At 40.2% G+C, this 17,795-nt stretch overlaps 1 protein-coding gene across 7 annotated transcripts in view; it reads left to right on the forward strand.

Moving 5' to 3' along the window:
• NTRK2 (neurotrophic receptor tyrosine kinase 2) overlaps nucleotides 1-17,795 on the forward strand; it is a 182,840-nt gene that overhangs the window by 85,914 nt on the left and 79,131 nt on the right. For 5 of the 7 annotated variants that reach the window (XM_083403379.1, XM_083403381.1, XM_083403378.1 and 2 more), the window contains one exon: nucleotides 2,621-2,686. The exons of the other annotated variants lie outside the window; for them this stretch is intronic. In XM_083403379.1, coding sequence (XP_083259505.1) covers nucleotides 2,621-2,686 — 66 coding nt within the window. The remainder of the gene's footprint in view (nucleotides 1-2,620; nucleotides 2,687-17,795) is intronic. 7 annotated transcript variants of the gene reach the window in all.

Consider the following 17,795-nt stretch of genomic DNA (forward strand, 5'->3'; position numbering starts at 1 on the left):
GAATAGGTGAATCTATCAATTTCAGTTTCCCATTTTTCCAATTTTAAGTTCAGTTCTCCACATTTCTACAGCAGTTTGCAACTTTTGTTTTAAAAATCCTCAGAAAAATTCATCAGCACGTTTGTGTGAATTTCTCCTAACATGCACGTATTTGCATGCAATTTTCTCTAATACACACACATTTGAAAAACAAATTCCGTTAATATAATGCATTTTGAATGTTATTTTCTTCATTATTTACATTTTTATGGACACTTTACCTTAGTTTATGCATTTTTGTACGCATTACTTGTTGGAGAACTGTGCTGTGAAATTCAGAGAAGTGTGGTTTTGAGTGAATTTTGTATTTCGGTTTACATGTAGTTTAAATTAGGTCGATTGACCTTCACATGAGAACTGAATTGAATTTCTCCCCATCTCTCCCCACAGTGTGCATTAACTAACCACTAGTTTGCATCGGAAATTAACAGTTGCTGCTGAAGTTCCCTTTGCAAAATATTATGTGGCCAGCCTGTCTCTAGTTTCATTCTTCGTTTATGTAGGATGGTACACACCTCAGCTCTGTGATAGTGACATGATTAATACAGAGTTTACATACACAGAAACACATTTTGTTGCACTAAATTGAAATTAAGATTTGGCCATTAAGAAGCTACCATATCCCAAGTCAGACCATCTACCTCAGTAATGTTTGCGCTCAACTGACATCATCACACCTGGGTTACAAGTTTTCCCAGCCTACCTGGAGATGCCAGAAACCGAATCTGGAACCTTCTGCCTGCGAACTGTTCTCCAACTGTGGCGGACATCTATGAGCTATCAGCTCACATGTTACATTGACCCTAATAATGCAGATATACAGACTGTGCCCACATGTACAAAAACATGCCCTTACTTGCTGCCTGAATGCCATGAAAGATGCCATGTCATTTAAGGTTAAGAGAAATGGAATCACTGGACTCAAAGCTGTTGTATAAAGTAGGGCAGGTTTCAATCTGTTCTGAGCAAAGCCTTGGTTTCCCCTGATCTGATTCCAAGTTTAGTCACAATTATGCATCCCACCCAGTCTCCTCAGCTGTTTATAGATAAGAATACGTGCTCACAGAGTTCTTTTCCTGTCCATGCATACCCACCCAGTCAGTTCCTACTCCTCCCTCCATAACAAAAGAAAAAAATTACACAGTCTTTTACTACTTCTGCACAAACTAGCTTAACTTTAGCACACTGCCTTTAATTTCAGAAGGAACTGGTATTGGTTTCCTCTACTATCTTCCTCTCGATGAGTAGCTGGAAGTTATTCCATTTACCCTGCTGCACAGTGGCGTAGCGTGGGTTGTCAGCACCCGGGGCATGACAAGTAATTTGCGCCCCCTAACCCGTGGAGCCAGGTAGGGGCAGAGAGCTGCGAGTGCGAGTGCGCCCCCCCAGATGTTGCGCCCGGTGTGGCCGGCACCCCCTGCACCCCCCACGCTACGCCACTGCTGCTGCAATGCTCCCCTTGCAGAAAGCAGTTAAGACAAGAGGGATGTTCCAGCCATGAATTTTTGCCCTGACTTACTGACCTACTTCTGAGGCCTCTGGAGTAGAAGCTGACAAATGCTGGATCTAAATAGAAATTCTAAAACATTCATTTAGAATGAAACACACAAACTCACTTCCCATCTAAACAGGACTGAAACAGGACTGAAATGGATGTGTGCAAACTTAGGCCTGGATCCAAAGATCTGCACGATCAGTTCTGTGTGCCAGAGGGATCTTTGAATTTCTGCTTCTCAAAGAGCAGCTCCCTTTTAAAGCAGAGAGCAGTTTAAAAAGTGGTTTCTGATTTGGTGTGGGACTAAAAAGTCATTGTGGGTATGGCCTAAGCCCTTTTGTGCACCAGAAATGGCTTTTTGGATCCAGGCCACAATTAGCAACAAGGCAATCAGGGTGGTTGGGGGAAAAACAGACAGGTTATTTGCATTTTTATGGCATGCACATACAAACACTTACATTTTTTTAAAAAAAAATCAGTCAGTTAATTCAGAATTACAACTATCTGCTAAAATTTAGTAATCTCAGCCCTGTCTTTTCCTGCCATTAGGTCTAAACTAGATGTGACATTAACTGCATCAATGCAATTAAACTGCAAGTTTCTTGTTATGTAAATATCGGCCAAGGGGGAAGCCTTGGCAGCTTTGGAAATTGAGTGGGGAAGGGAAATATAGCTATTTATTTCCCTGTCACAGCCTCTACAAAAGCCACCTGCTAAAACTCTTTGCCTCATCTCAAATGACCCTGAGCTTGCTCAGTCTTACCCTCAGTTGCTTTTTTACATAACAAAAAGCATGTAGGTTAATTGCATCTTGTCTAGCTTTATGTGTGCTTCCCACCTCTTTCCTGCCAGGGAGGTGGCTGTTCATGACATAGAAGAATACGCAGAGATCTCCTTCAGTTTCTTTGTAGTAAATAAACACCCTCTGGAGGGAGGTTCTTATGAATAAATAGTTTAGGTGCAGACTGTTAAACTGGAGTGAGTGGTGCTGGTGTGAGCAATGGAATGTGTTAAATGACCTTAAGTTATGTTGAGCTTGATCAACACCCTTTTCTGTTCCATTAATGCCAGTGCATCTCGTTGCAGTTGAATTTAAACAAGTTGGTCTGGTAGACCACATGTGGCTGTCATTGCAAGACTGCGATAATGAAGGTGAGACCATTAGTTGTATAGACTCATAGCTCATGGACCAGAGATAAAGACTAAAATCCATTTTTTTCTTATTAAAAATGGATATACTATGAAATGATTCCATCATAGTAGTAGTCTTAGCGCAAAACATTTTTACCATTATTGTGTTGTGTGGTCCCATATATTTCATTGGTCATTTTAGTTTCACATCCATCCATCCTAAGAGACATAGCAATTGGAGGATAAGAAGGAATACTACCTGTCTCCAATTTGTGAAATGAAGAAGTTCAGTAGAACATATTGTTATATCTGGTGACTCCAGCCCAGAGTTTTATGGACGCTCTGATATGTGCCACAGCACTTAAAATTAAATAACAAAGGCTCTGGGGATGTGTATGTTAAGTTGCCTTCTCCCTTTAAGCCTCTGAAGAAATATTCTCTAATCATACCTTCGTTTGCCCTAAAGTTTGAAGATTTCTTAGGACTCTTTGAGTCTCATTCCAAAGACCCATTGAACCATTCACAAAACTGCTTCAGTACTTTGCAGATTGACTGGTGACATCAGCATGTATTTATATTTTCATTCTAATTATAGGTAACTTGCTATGCACAGTTTACCATATGATAAATCCTAATACATCATCAAAATGCATAGATGTACAATAAGCACATAGCTTATAAGCCCCTTATGTCAGGGCTGTAGTTCAGTAGTAGTTCATCTGACGTGCATGGAAAAGGTCCCAGATTCTATGGTCATAAGGTCTCAGCATCTATAGCCACTGTCAGTCAGCATAGACATTACTGAACCAGATGGACCACTGGTCTGATTCAGAATAAGGAGGCTTCCTTTGTTCCTACATGAAGACTGACTCATGAGACCATTTCAGTATGTGAAAGCTGTGAGGGAAAGCAGCTCTGTTCCTTTCCTTTCTGGGTATGGAAATTTTCTTGGAATCTTTTTAATGCGATTAAAAAGAGGGAAAGGGTCATAGATGAGGGGTGGCAGAGTATATATACTTTGCATTCAAAAACCTCAGCTTTAATCTTTAATGTCTCCAGTTAGGAAGTTTGTGGGTTCCAAACGATGGGAAAGACATTGGCATGAGACCCTGGAGAACCTTTGCCTCATAGAGTAAACAATGCTGGGCTGGATGGGCAAATACTTATTTAACATATTTTTAGACTGCCTTTTAGGGCCATACTCTCAGAAAGCAGCTTCCATCATGCATAAAAGACAATTCAAATAGTGTTTCCTGGTATTATAAGTCGGCTTTCTATGTTTCTAATGGCAGACTACTGGCAGACTGGACTGGTTTGTTGTTGTTTTTAAAAAAGCCAGCAATTAGTTATGTGAGGAGTTCTGAGTGAAATCTAGTCATGCTGGTGACATAAATGCAAATGTCACTAAATAAGAGTGCCCTGGTTTAATAATAATAATAATAATAATAATAATAATAAATTTATTCGTATCCTGCCCTCCCCAGCCAAAGCCGGGTTCAGAGCGGCTAACAACAGGTAAAAATAGCACAGTGTACATAAAATTGCACAGTCAATTAATTAAAATACATTCTAAAATCAATTCAGAATCAAATTAATGGCAACCGTTGGGTTAGAGTTCTATGAAGATTATAGAAGGAGAGAGGGGGTCAGACTGGGCCTTGGCCAAAGGCCTGGTGGAACAGCTCCGTCTTGCAGACCCTGCGGAAAGATGTCGAGTTCCACAGGGCCCTAGTCTCTAATATTTAGCTTTCTAGTGGTATTCCTGGGCACTCACTCCCGCCACGCTCAGAAGGCTGGCGGATAGCTTCCTGAAGCCTGGAGAGCGAGAGGGGTCGGTGCGCACCGACCCCTCTCGCTCTCCAGGCTTCAGCGAAAGCCTGCATTCGCCCCATAGGACGCACACACATTTCCCCTTCATTTTTGGAGGGGGAAAAGTGCATCCTATAGGGCGAAAAATACAGTAATTACCATTCCATTCTTGTTGAACACGTGGGCTGAATTTCCAGAAAAGTCTCCTTAAGTTTAACTTGGATCTAGTTAAACTTGGAAATATACCAAGGGTTTGTTTTGTTTTTCAATTCCTTAAGCATATACAGCCCCAGATGCAGCAGAGTTAAGCATGCTTAATTCCATTAAAACCATGGCTAGTTCTGTGTAGGATTTAGGCGTCTGGTGGAGACAGCATCCACACTAGTAATAGCATTATATCCTGTTCATTTTCCATCTCTTATCACATCAGTGGTGGCTTTAGCTGAATTCATTCCCCTGTACATTTCCATGGTAATTGTCTAAAATGACACTGTGTCCATTTCTTTACAAAATGCATGGTGCAGGTTCATATTTATTTATTTAACTATCACCTTCCAAACACAAGTTTCAATCTACAAAATACCATTAAAACAGCTTTTAAAAGTGTTAAAAACAGCACAGAAAATAACAGTTTATGAATTTAAAAACAGTGCAAAGTAGGCACTCTGGCAGAGCCGAGACCTTTCCATCGAGCTGGGAAAGTCTGTCGGAACAAAAACATCTCCAAATGTTTCCAGAAAGTGCAGAGGGTGGGTTCCTGTTTTATCTCGACAGGAATGTTGTCCTACAAAACAGGTTCTTGTAGAATCGATGTAGTAGGTGCAGAGGTTTACATATAATGAGAATAAACTTCTAGGTACACTATTAATAGCAAAAATACCATTTTTTAAAGCACACTGCAAAGTTTTCTGACAACTTCAATACAATATAATTTTAACTGAATTTAATTCAGTCTTGTTATTCTTAGCAAGAGCTGCCACTGTAACCAGATCTCATAGAGATCTGTACTCCCTATCTTTCTCAGTATTGGTAGAGGATGGTTTTATGATGCAGCCCATTGCAATTATTTGCAATGTGAGTGAGATGTAAATTCATAGCACAAAACCTGCCAGCGTATCGTTTTGAAAGGAAGTTTATTTGAAAGCTGTAGTCTTTTTAATGCCCTTCATTCTCACTAATCAATAAAAAAGCAAGGAACTATATCTTCAACACAAGCAGAATCGTAGAAGGAAGTGCTTATTAGACATTGCACAGGGCAATGTGAGAGTAATGACCCTGCGTTTGAGAAATGCATCGTAAATCCTAGATTAAAATGCTGAATACAATTTATATTTCTCTTTCTGCCTCATGCCAGGAAGATGTATATGCTGTTCAAGGTTTCAGTGGGAGAGAACACCGTCAAGTAGCCTAAAATAGCCTATTACAGGCAAGGCCACTGCAAAAGAGTTTAAGGAAATCAGCAATCATTGCCGGCAGTGCATGAGGCTATTAACCCTGCCCATATTTTTGCTGTCAGAAATGCTGAGTCTGGGGGTCATATCTTAATGTTCTACCCCACTAATTCATTTTATATTGAGATCAGTGTTAACATTTTTTCAAAAATTAAAGTGTGTACAATTCCGTTTCTCTTTCACACACAGATACACTTTTATTTTATGAACTTGTAGATAGATTATTTAAGCTATTAAACATATGAATGAACAGTATCAATAGCAATCACATTAATTATTCCAATTTGTCTCCTTAAATTATAAACTTTGTTTCTGTAGACGCTGAGAATATATGGCTTGGCAGTTAATAAGGAACGTGACTTTTATTAGTTGTACAACAAACTGCATTTTTTAAAAACAAACAAACCCACATGTGTCTCTTACATACTTATTTCTGTGTTGAGGATTGTGGACAAAAATGTTAACAATAATGATGCCTTAGTATGATATTGTGGTGTTATGGTGGGTTGTGTCTATAGCTCTACAATGGTTGTGTGTCTGGGGCAGTTCAAGAAAGACTAATAATGGGATTCAAGACTCTTGTGTTCTGCTCATTTCACCCATTGACAGGATATGTGACCTTGTTTGATGATTCACTTAACCTTCCTGTGCATTGATTAATTAATGTGCGAATGGAGTGTAATCATTAGAAATTGTCTAAAGTTACACAGCAAGGGCTCCACACTAGATTACTACCTGTTATTTGGGCCTGAGCATTTGTTTCAGCTACCATGTAAGAAAACCAGCCAGAATCGCATGCAGATACGTTTAATGTTTCTTGCTGGGTGCTGCATTTATCTTAGGGCAAGATTTATTTGGTTCTTACATGTGTAGTCAAAACTGGGAAATTCAATCAATGTGGTGAGATCCTGTACAAATGTATCGGTGGACGGTTATACTGCAGGTAAAAGGATTCATAACTAAATGTATGGTTTCCTTTGCCATAAAGAGAAAGTGGAGTGGACTGTCAGTATTCTACAAATTTTACCTATAAACCAGAAACTCTAAAGCATATTACTGATTGTCGTGCTCACAGCTGAACATTCTGCATAGGAAGTGGGGAATTGTAATGTATGTGGAGAGCCCACATCATAGAAGATACGCAGAAGTGTTTGTGCTGCTAATTATGCCTCTCATACAGTATACACCATACAATGATCTTTCTTTAACGTTTTGAACAGGTCTCACTTCTAATGTTACTCACCTTTCTGTCCTCATCTCTATTTTATTGTCGGTACATGGAGGCATAATCCATCACACATAGCTATGTGGATGTGTGTGCTGCTCTCATACTCAGCGTTCGCCCCTCTTTCTCCACTTCCGGCCAGAATCTGGCCCTTTCCACTTCCCATTTCCACTTCACCCCACCAACCAGTTAAAAAAATAAAATAGCAAGAATATAGCAGTTGTCTTCAGTGTTCAACACAGCTGCCGGTAGCTGTGATTACAAAAACCACGCAGGTTGTGGGTACGATTAAGAAAACAGTGTGTCCCACAATTTGAGAAACACTGTCATAAGTTTAAAATAACCTTTTTTGCAAATGTAGAGATGTTACCCTTCCTAAAAGGCAGTCAACTGAGAGAGAGATTTGAGCTTCTCTCTCTCTCTCTCTCTCTCTCTCTCTCTCTCTCTCTCACACACACAGATAGCTAAAGGAAGCTTAAAAGGCAGACTTCATAGAATTCTGAGACATTTGTGTATTAGCTATAGCTATAATTTCACGTGAAATTTCAGATTAAGAGGCTTTTTCTGAATATTTTATCTACTGCTTGGCATTATGATGATGATACACGGCATTATTCTTTTTGCATAGGAAACAGTTTCCAGAAATCCAGGCGGGAACATTCCCTGGCTTTCTGATAAAATAAATAAATAAATAAAAACAAGGCGGCAACATTAGCAAGCATTGCGAAGTAGCAACTGAACAGGATAAATTATTTCATTTCACTTTCTTCTTGGAATCAGAACTGAACAAATTTGATAAGATTTCCTTTTTAGGTAATATTGCAGCAGCATCCTTCCTTCTTCTTCTTTTTATATTGCTTCCCTTTAACACTCAGCTATTCTTCATTTCTCTCCTAATAAATCATTCTTCATTTAAATGGGTCACAGATACAAGTCTTGTTACGGATTATGTCTGTATCTTGTTTAAAATAGCTGAGATTGCATAGGGTATCAAATAACACCAATATGCTTGAGATATATGAGGAAACATAGTGGGGGACAGAAACAGAGTTCAATTTTAGTCAGATTTTAAAGCCAGGAGAATTTTCAGACTCTGCGTCTCCAATTTGAATCACAGAGTCGTGGTGATCATTTTAGGCCATTTAGCCATGTAGTGCATGAAATCCAGAGCTGTACAGGCTCAGCTTGAAGACCTTTGGACAGTGAGAGCCCACCACCTTTCTAGATAATTGTTTCCATTGTCAAACTGATCTTACCATTCTGCTTCTCCTAATGTCAAACCAAAATCTACCCTTCCTGCAACGACTGAAGTCCATTAGATCTATGTGATATGCACATCATACATTTAAAGCATGTTGCTTCCTCTAAAAAATCCTGAGATTTTTAAGTTTAACCCTTGCAGAGCTATGTTTTCCAGGACCCTAAGCAAACTACAGTTCCCAGAATTCTTTAGGGAAAGGTATGCGTTGAAAATGTACTTTGAATGCCATGTGTTTTAAATAGTGTGGATGTAGCCCTATTGTAAAGCCTTAGGGTTCTGTAATTGAGAAGAGGAGGGGCGGATTGGCAATAACTCCATGTCTATGAAAATAATCCTTTATCTTTTAAAAGTCAACAACAACAACAACAACAAACTATTCACATAACCAGTCAATGACCCATTATAAAAACAAATGCACAAAACAAAGCATTCCAGAAGGACACAACTCAAACCACTGTGGGTTCCTTGGTAATAGTGGATTCATTAACAAATAATGTCAGCTAACTGTTGCTATTTAAGTCTGGCACACGTCCATCTGGCACAGGTCTTTCAGTCTGTCAGAATTCACGTTCTTTCTGTTCACTTTGATTTCTTCCATTTCTTCCTCTGGTTGTGTTGTTCATCTTCTCTCAGATCTCATCTTATTCCTGTCTTTATTTACTTGAGGCCTCACTTCCCATTTGACAATTCTCACCATTTTGTGCTCTTCCCCTTTGTACATCTCGTCTTGTAGAGCCCTTAGGAGCAGGCATTGCGCTAACCTTGCCCTCTGGAGTAGCAAAGAACAAGTCTTTGCTCTCTTCTGTGTGACAGCTCTTTAGATATTTGAAGAGTTCTACCATGCCCCGCTCAGTCTTCTCTTCTCCAGGATAACATATTTAGTCCCATCTCCCTTTCCTAATAGCACTTGTTTTTATACCGCCGACCATTTTTGTCGCTCTCCTCCAAACCCATTCCAATTAAGGACACACTCATTCTTCGCCTGCCCCTCACATGGCGGGGAAAACATGAGGTACCAGGCCAAGTTCAGAGCCCCGCAGCAACCCTCCCTCCAGTTTGATGAGGAACTATTGATGAGAACTCTTTATAATCACCTGTGAATCCACATGGCTGTATTCTCATATAACCTGCATTTAACCAGTTTGCTAATCAAAATATTGTGTGTGTGTGTGTGTGTGTGTGAGAGAGAGAGAGAGAGAGAGAGAGAGAGAGAGATGCTTTTTTGAAATCAACATACCGTATTTTTCGCTCTATAAGACGCACCAGACCACAAGACGCACCTAGTTTTTGGAGGAGGAAAACAAGAAAAAAAATATTCTGAATCTCAGCAGCCCAGAACAGCAAGAGGGACTGCTGCGCAGTGAAAGCAGCAATCCTTCTTGCTGTTCTGGCTTCTGGGATAGCTGCGCAGCCTGCATTCGCTCCATAAGACGCACACACATTTCCCCTTACTTTTAAGGAGGGGAAAAGTGAGTCTTATAGAGCAAAAAATACGGTAAGATAGATTACTTCAATACATGGGGCTATCTCTGAAGACAATTTGGAAACTTCAGCTGGAGCAGAATTTGGCAGCCAGGTCACTCACTGGGGCAAGATGGTTTGAGCATATTACACCAATCCTAGCCCAACTGCCAATTAGTCTCCAGGCCCAATTCTAAGTGCTGGTTTTGACCCATAAAGCTAAAAAGGCTCTCAACCATAATACCTCAAAGACCACCTCTCCTGATATCAACCAACCCAGGCCCTGCGATTCAGGCCCTTCTTAATGTAGCCCCTCAACAAAAGGCCTGGAGGGCAGCAAAAGGAGAAGAGGCCTTTTCTGCAGTGGCCCCCTGCTTGTGGAATGCTTTCCCTAGGGAGGCTCGTCTGGTGCCTTCATTACATATCTTGAGGTGCCAGGGGATAATGTTTCTCTATGACCAGGCCTTGGCTGATTAAACATTCTTTGGCCTTTTAAATGTGTTTGTGGGAGGAGGGTTAGAGATTTGCTTTTGTTTTATTATGTATTTTGTGTTCTCGTTTTGTATTTTTAAGTTGTGAACCACCATGTGATCTTCGAATGAAGGGCGGTGTACAGATTTAATAAACAATAAAACAATGATAATTACGGCCGCAACATCCCCACAATCTGCTAAACTGGTAATCATGCAGTGCTAGAAAGTAAAATTGACACCCTGGGAAAGACCAGAGCTCTCAGCTTCACCCTGCTTGTGTATAACAGCCACTTTGATGGGACAAATATAAGATCAGTATGGCAGTTGGTGTCAGTAGTGCTCCGAAGCACACACAGGTTGTGCTTTCTTGTGTCCTGCTTTAGGCAGTGTCTTGGATTTTCCGAGTGGTGCTTAGCTGTGATCCTGAAGTACAAATCCTTCTGCTAACAAAATCACAGTTCCTGATTGCCCCACTACTTCAACTCCATTTCAAAATGCTGTGTGCATACCTCCTCTATTAGATATTGGAATGAGCCACGGTGTGCTGGAAGTTGCAGCATGTCTGTGTGTTGTCCCTGGCAAGATGTGAGTAGCTTACTGGGGAGGTAAGAGGGCCACTTAAAAATAAATCACAGTGAAGTGTTAATCACATCAGTGAATGTGGTATTCCTCAGAAGTAGTTGTCATTACAGCAAATATTACCTTATGAAATTAATCTTCTTAATGTCCTAAAGCCTTTCCTTCAAAACAGCTTATGAGAACGCCCCGTTACAGAATCCTGGCAGTTCTAAATTGATTACACTTGCTCTGAGATTATAATTTTGTGTGTGGTTTAGCCAAATCCCTTTTACTCTCTCTATTTTTGTTGGCTTTTCATTCCACGTTGTAGCGATTGTTTCAGCAAAAAGGAATTTAGGCAAACCTTCTTGGAAACATGAAATAGCTCCTAATAAGCTAGTTTGTTTTTGCACATGTGTCATTACCTACAGTGAAGCAGCAAAAAGTACTGTTGCCTCAGGTGTTAAATTAGCAATCAAGTGGAATGCAAATGAAGTAATTGCTGTTTACACCCGTCAAAGCCCTACAGCCTGTATTGATAAACTTCGGAGCGGTTAGAAGTTCCAAAAGTCTCCTTTACGATTGAAGAACATTGGAGAATGTTTCACAGGATAAGCACTCATCCATTTTTATTTTTATTTTATTTTTTGTGGCCTGCCTTCCTTTCTGGGTGGCTCTCTGATTCATGTCATCTTCCCCCACTTTGGGGTTGTAGAGTGGAAATCACACAAACCAGATCTCCTCAAGATTGGATGCCAATGTGGAAGGCCCAAGCTATGCAGCTGTGTGGTTGGGAAGGGACTTGCACTGGTCTTCTACTACGTTGTTGTCAGTGCTATTTTTCTAGAAAAAGAGGTGCTGGAACTCAAAATTACTGCTTCCTTGGTTCTCTTATGATGGCAATGGCGCCCACCTGAGAGGTGCTAGGACTGAGGTCCTGTGAGTTCCCCCTGAAACGAAGCCCTGGTTATTGTGGTGGTGCCTTGCCCTGAACATTTGAGCCAGACACAGTTGTATGTGGTTCGGAATCGTGGCATCCATTTCCCAACCAAGGATCATTTTTGTGCTGCTCTTATTACATTGCTTTCTATTTTGAATGTTTTATTTGTCCACGCAATGCATATATAACCATACAGTAAATAGTAAATGCCTTTTAAAGGGAAAAAGAAGAGAAATCCATGCATGCAAGTCATGTCAAAATATATTTTTTCTTAAGCGTCAAGCGCATTTCTCCCCCCCTTATGGTCATGTCATGTGTTTTGTTAAATGCATTCCATATTTATTTGATTCTTTAAAAAATATTTATGTTGATTCATTGTGTTAATTTTGTTTGACTGTTATAAGCATGATTTCTCATATGTTTATTTTGTTTCTTTTAGGTTCTGTTTTGTTTCATAAGATCCCACTGGATGGGTAAATGAAATAAGGAAAAAAAGAGAGGGGGCGTGTTGAATCTATGTGCTTCTCACTAGGCAGTGGACATGTTGTTGTGCTGTCAATTGCTACACTCCTTGGACCTCTCTTGTAGAGATGAGTTATGTTTGGAGGACTCTGGAAGTATGCACTGTTTTGGCAACTTCATTTCAAAATCAGCCCCAGGCAGCTATAAAGAAAGCACAAAAATAAACTGTTGTATTCCGTAGCAACGTTCCTGCTCACAAAGTGGCATTTTAGCAAGGTTCCACAGTATTATTTCAATTCGATTGTTTGCTTGAACTTAGCTGGAAAGAGAATTAATTTTATAGATAATATTTATTAAAGGTGAACTGCAAATACTTTGTGTACTAAAAAAGTTTAAATGTTTTATGTCCTCATTTTACAGATTCTTATATTCCAGCCTTTGAATTATAACATTCATACCAATGGCGCAATTGCTCATTTAAAGCCTGACCACCTGCATGTTTGCAGGACTTTGATCAAACATTCTAAAACCAATAAAAAGTAGTTCTGCAAAGCTTTCTCAATGTAAGTAGTCTTTAGCATGGGCTGGTGTCTCTGGAGAGAAAATAAGCTGCAAAAATTGCCTCTTAACATGCTGCAGTTAAGGCATTGTTTAGCAGTGTGCCATCTCATGTTCAAAGATCACTCTTTGCTATTCTCAAGAAATCGGTTAGCCAGGAAACGTTATATGACTCTCCACCACTGCTGCCATTAAATAAAATATACCGTATTTTTCACTTTATAAGACGCACCAGACCATAAGACGCACCTAGTTTTTGGAGAAGGAAAACAAGAAAAAAAATATTCTGAATCTCAGAAGCCAGAACAGCAAGAGGGATCGCTGCGCAGTGAAAGCAGCAGTCCCTCTTGCTGTTCTGGCTTCTGGGATTGCTGCGCAGCCTGCATTCGCTCCATAAGACGCACACACATTTCCCCTTACTTTTTAGGAGGGAAAAAGTGAGTCTTATAGAGCAAAAAATACGGTACTAAATTGCTGTATGTGCAGTTCAAGTACTTGCATGGTCTTCTAGGTCTTAAACCCAGCAGTCATTACTCTCATACAGCATTACCACCCTTAAACACTTAGGTTCCCACATATATATATCTCCTATTTCTCTTTTTTGAACAAAGGTAGTGGCAGACACATGCCTAGGTGCTGTGGTGGCATCTGAGGCAGAAGGAACCCTTTTCAGGCCTCTCTGAAAAGTGGCACATCTCTCACTATATCACAGCCTGCTCTGTTAAATCAAATAAGCATGGTGGGTTCTGGTGCAGTTGCCCAAGAGGTTTCATTCTCAAAGGAGAAGTGTTCTGTGCAGCAAAGGAGCACAGAATAAGTGTCTAACATCTTGTTGCCTAACCCTGCCAGTCCTTTGTCATCTCCAATATAATTCACTTATGCACCTCTGGGAATGAGACTGATTCTTTCTCCTGATTGGTATGAACTTATATTTGGTGTTAATGGACTGAAAACCATTAAACAAAAGGTGGGCAACAAAACAAATGCTCTATTTAGCTTATTCCAGTTTCATCCAAGCTGCAAAGTTTCATGTGTGTAAAAAACATTAATAGAAGGATATCTTAAATACCAAACTGAGAATTGCCAAACTTCAAAATAGTCTCAATTTTCCATTCTTTAAAGAAGCTTCCAGACGCACTTCTTGTCACATAATAGGTTTAGGATCTTGATCAGTATTTCTATAAAACATTCTTGTAGTATTTTGCAGTTCAACTTTAAGGTACACAGGTACGATTTTGGAATAGTTCTATGTGTACTGACAGATTATTTTGGATTCTATGTAATCAAGGCATTTATTTTGATAAAACAGAATTGATTTGTGCACCACCAATTTATATATGCACACAGGCAATATAGGATAATCTGGGTATTTTTGTATTCCACATTAGCCACCCAATGCACTGTTCATGCTATAGTTACTCACAATGTGTTATGGATTACAGCACATGGCTATTTGCTGTTTGTGTTTTGGCAGTAGCCATGCTTAAATAATGAAATAGGCCATGCTTTGCTTGCCGATTTCCTTTCCAATATGGGAGCAGATAAAGCTTACTGAAGCCAAATTTTGAAGTTGGAACTTGCAGTATGCTTATTTCATTTGGATTACTAATGACCCTGCCTGTCACTCTAGATATTTTAATCTGTCCAAATAGTGTTGAGTTTACAAAGATCATAGTTAATTATACAATTACTGACCCCTTAAACCACAGTGAAAATCATCCCAAGAAATCTGCCAGGGCCATTAAAATAGTTAAAGGCGTAGCTTTCATTGCTAAAGTGGTGTTAATAGTATCTTGCTAGGTGGTAAAAAGGGTTTGTAGAATGCTGAAAATCTGTTTTACACATTGATAAAACCTGAACGGGTAGAATAGTGTATTTTTATTGCCAGCAGTTGTGCCTAGCTAACTGTCGTGCTGGCTAATTGCAGCATACATTAAAAATCAGTCCTTGGCTCTTGCTTGGGGGGGGGTGTGTTAAGAACCAGAATCTGAAACTACTATCATGTTCAGAAACTATTCACTTACTTAGGTTGAGCAGCTTCAGGTCTGTAATAAAACTGTACCCTTTCTTGCTGAATTCTATTGGGAGTTCTGCTATTGGCATGCATGGCTAGAACATGGTACCTTGTGTAGAGTGTATATATTTGATCAAGCCCTGAATGCCCACTTAATCACAGACACGTTAGTGTTCCATAACATAAAATTCACAAGGAATGTCACCATTTAAAAGGGGGAGCTGCCCGCCTTTAAATTTCCTAGAAATTAATTTGTACGTGTTGCTTACATTTTATCATGTTATAATTTGGGTTTCCTCGTGCAATATAGCTAACTACTGTCCAACTATATAGCTCAGGCTTTGACTCATTTTCATTATTTAGTTACTAGAACCGTTCTTAGCAAATGACAGAGTAAAGCTGACACGTTAAGCTGAATTGTGGCCATTTTCATTTAGCATTTTAAAAAATAAAGAGAAAAAATGAACTCGTGTAATTACGTAAATTGTGTGGATTAAACAGGACTGTTCTGGAAAAGGCAGAATATTAATCTTACCTTCATCAAGTGGAGTGAAAAACACTCCCAAACTAGTTCTTCTTGGGTTCCCAGTTTTCGATTGTAGGCTACTAAGTTGGTGCTACTGGGGAGAGTTAGGATGCACCAGAAGGACCCATCTGCTGGTGTGAAAGAAATTGCCTGACCACTTCCGAAAGCATTTCCATGTGGAGCGATGTTAAAGCGGCCTTCACATACGGGCCACAAAGTCATTCGTGGCCTGGGAGGTGGGGAAGCTCTGCTGCCATGGGGGGTCCATTGCATCTAAAGAAAGCAGCATGACAGGGCTGCTACCACCCGCAATGTTTCCACTGGTGGTAACCAACATAGGGCCTAGAATTGAAGCACAACAGAACTGACCCCAGGCCCACGGGATCCTAAGCTATTCCCCATCTTCTTGAGCAGAGCCTAGTTCCCCTCTCGCCATAATCTCCCCCCCTGACGACCATGCCCACAATGCAGGGGTCAATCCAGGCAGAATTTGGATTGTTCTGACCTCTAATTAAAAGATTGCTTCTATGTGAGTTTGGGGGGGTGTAAACTTGAAGTCTCCCACAATACCACCCATTTAGATTCCTATCGTAGAAGTAAAATAATGTTCTCCTGAAAGTCCTTCTCTCCTGTGTATCATTAGTTGAAATCCTCCAAGCACTTACCTTAGAAAAGTCACACTGACTTTGGTCACTACTCTTAAGTAAGTGGTTTGAAGATTTTGACCAGTGAAACTACCCAGTCATGGGATGCCAGTCGCCTGGTTCATATGTCTCATTGAACAAGGTACAGTTTAATATAAATGAAAAAATTTCACTGCACTTCTTCCTCATGCCTCATGCCTACTACCAGGAAACAAGCCAGAGTCTGGCTTGTCATAATGTCCAAAGCCTAGTTTGTTTCTCTCCAAAGAAACAAGTGGGAACATAATTTTTTATCCTTGGCTTCCTGCACAAGCCCAGGTTTGGACATCGCAAGAGGCAGGGAGGAGCACAGTGAGAATTTTTCAGCTGTGTCTACCACATTCACACTAAACCATTGTTGATTTTTAGCTATGGTTTAATGTGTACAAGGGACGCGGGTGGCGCTGTGGGTTAAACCACAGAGCCTAGGACTTGCTGATCAGAAGGTCAGCGGTTTGAATCCCCGCGACGGGGTAAGCTCCCATTGCTCAGTTCCAGCTCCTGCCAACCTAGCAGTTCGAAAGCACGTCAAAGTTCAAGTAGATAAATAGGTACCGCTCTGGCGGGAAGGTAAACGGCATTTCCGTGTGCTGCTCTGGTTTGCCAGAAACGGCTTAGTCGTGCTGGCCACATGACCCGGAAGCTGTACACTGGCTCCCATGGCCATTAAACCGAGATGAGCACCGCAACCCCAGAGTCAGTCACGACTGGACCTAATGGTCCTTACCTTTAATGTGTACAATACTCTGCTAGCCCATTCATACAGTACTGTGCCTTACAGAGGAAGAATAGCAGGATTTATTCTCCTAGCGGGAACAAGCTGATGCTGACATATTCAGCATTTAATTGATTTGAGTTTAAATCAAATCCAAACACCCATAATTCCTGACATATGCAGAATCAGGCTGTTTACAATTTAATTAATCATATCAAAGCTTTAATATAGCTGCTATTAGAGGGCACCATTTCTTTTGGACCATAGGATTGTATCCGGTGCTGGAGCCTGGCTGTTGCAAGGGACTTCTGTGTGCACAACAGAACTTCCTTTTTCTCTCCTGTCGTTCCCCCCACGGACCCTCAAAATTAGCTCTAGAGGATTGGAAGACCCTCTGGAGCAGGGTGGTTTGAGTTGGGGTTGGGGGAAGGAAACAAAAGTCCTACTGTAGCAGCGGAACCTCACTGGAACAGTACTAGATACAGATTGTAGTTCCATTTGAGTAAGAGGAAAATTCCCATCATTTGCTGTAATCCATCAACAATGTGAAACTTTAGATACTCTGCCTGCAATTCATCTTAAAAGGAATTATATATATATATATTTCTTGTAAATAATTGACAATCACTGATTTTATTTCAAAGCACGATCTTGACAATATGGACAGACTGTACTTGCTGAAATTTCTAAACTTCTTTTTAACAGGCCAATAAAGTTTTATAATTCATTACCATTGTGTCTTGCATTTTTTGTAAATGTATGTAGCATCCACCTAGTCCTTCATCAGTGAAAGTCTAACCAGAAATGGAATCCATTGATGTATCATTCTTATGTTTTGATTTATTTTGTTTCTCTGAAATTTGTAGATATTTGTGTATGTTTCTAGTCTGGTGCTTTTCTAAAATATGTAGCTGGTAATGTTTTTCTCATAAATTTATTTGAAATTTAGAGTATGGGGTGTGTTCAGACAAGTAAAAATCACTCCATTTCCAAA

Source organism: Podarcis tiliguerta (genome assembly GCF_965153285.1).
Source record: "Podarcis tiliguerta genome assembly, chromosome: 11".
Taxonomy (NCBI): Eukaryota; Metazoa; Chordata; class Lepidosauria; order Squamata; family Lacertidae; genus Podarcis; species Podarcis tiliguerta.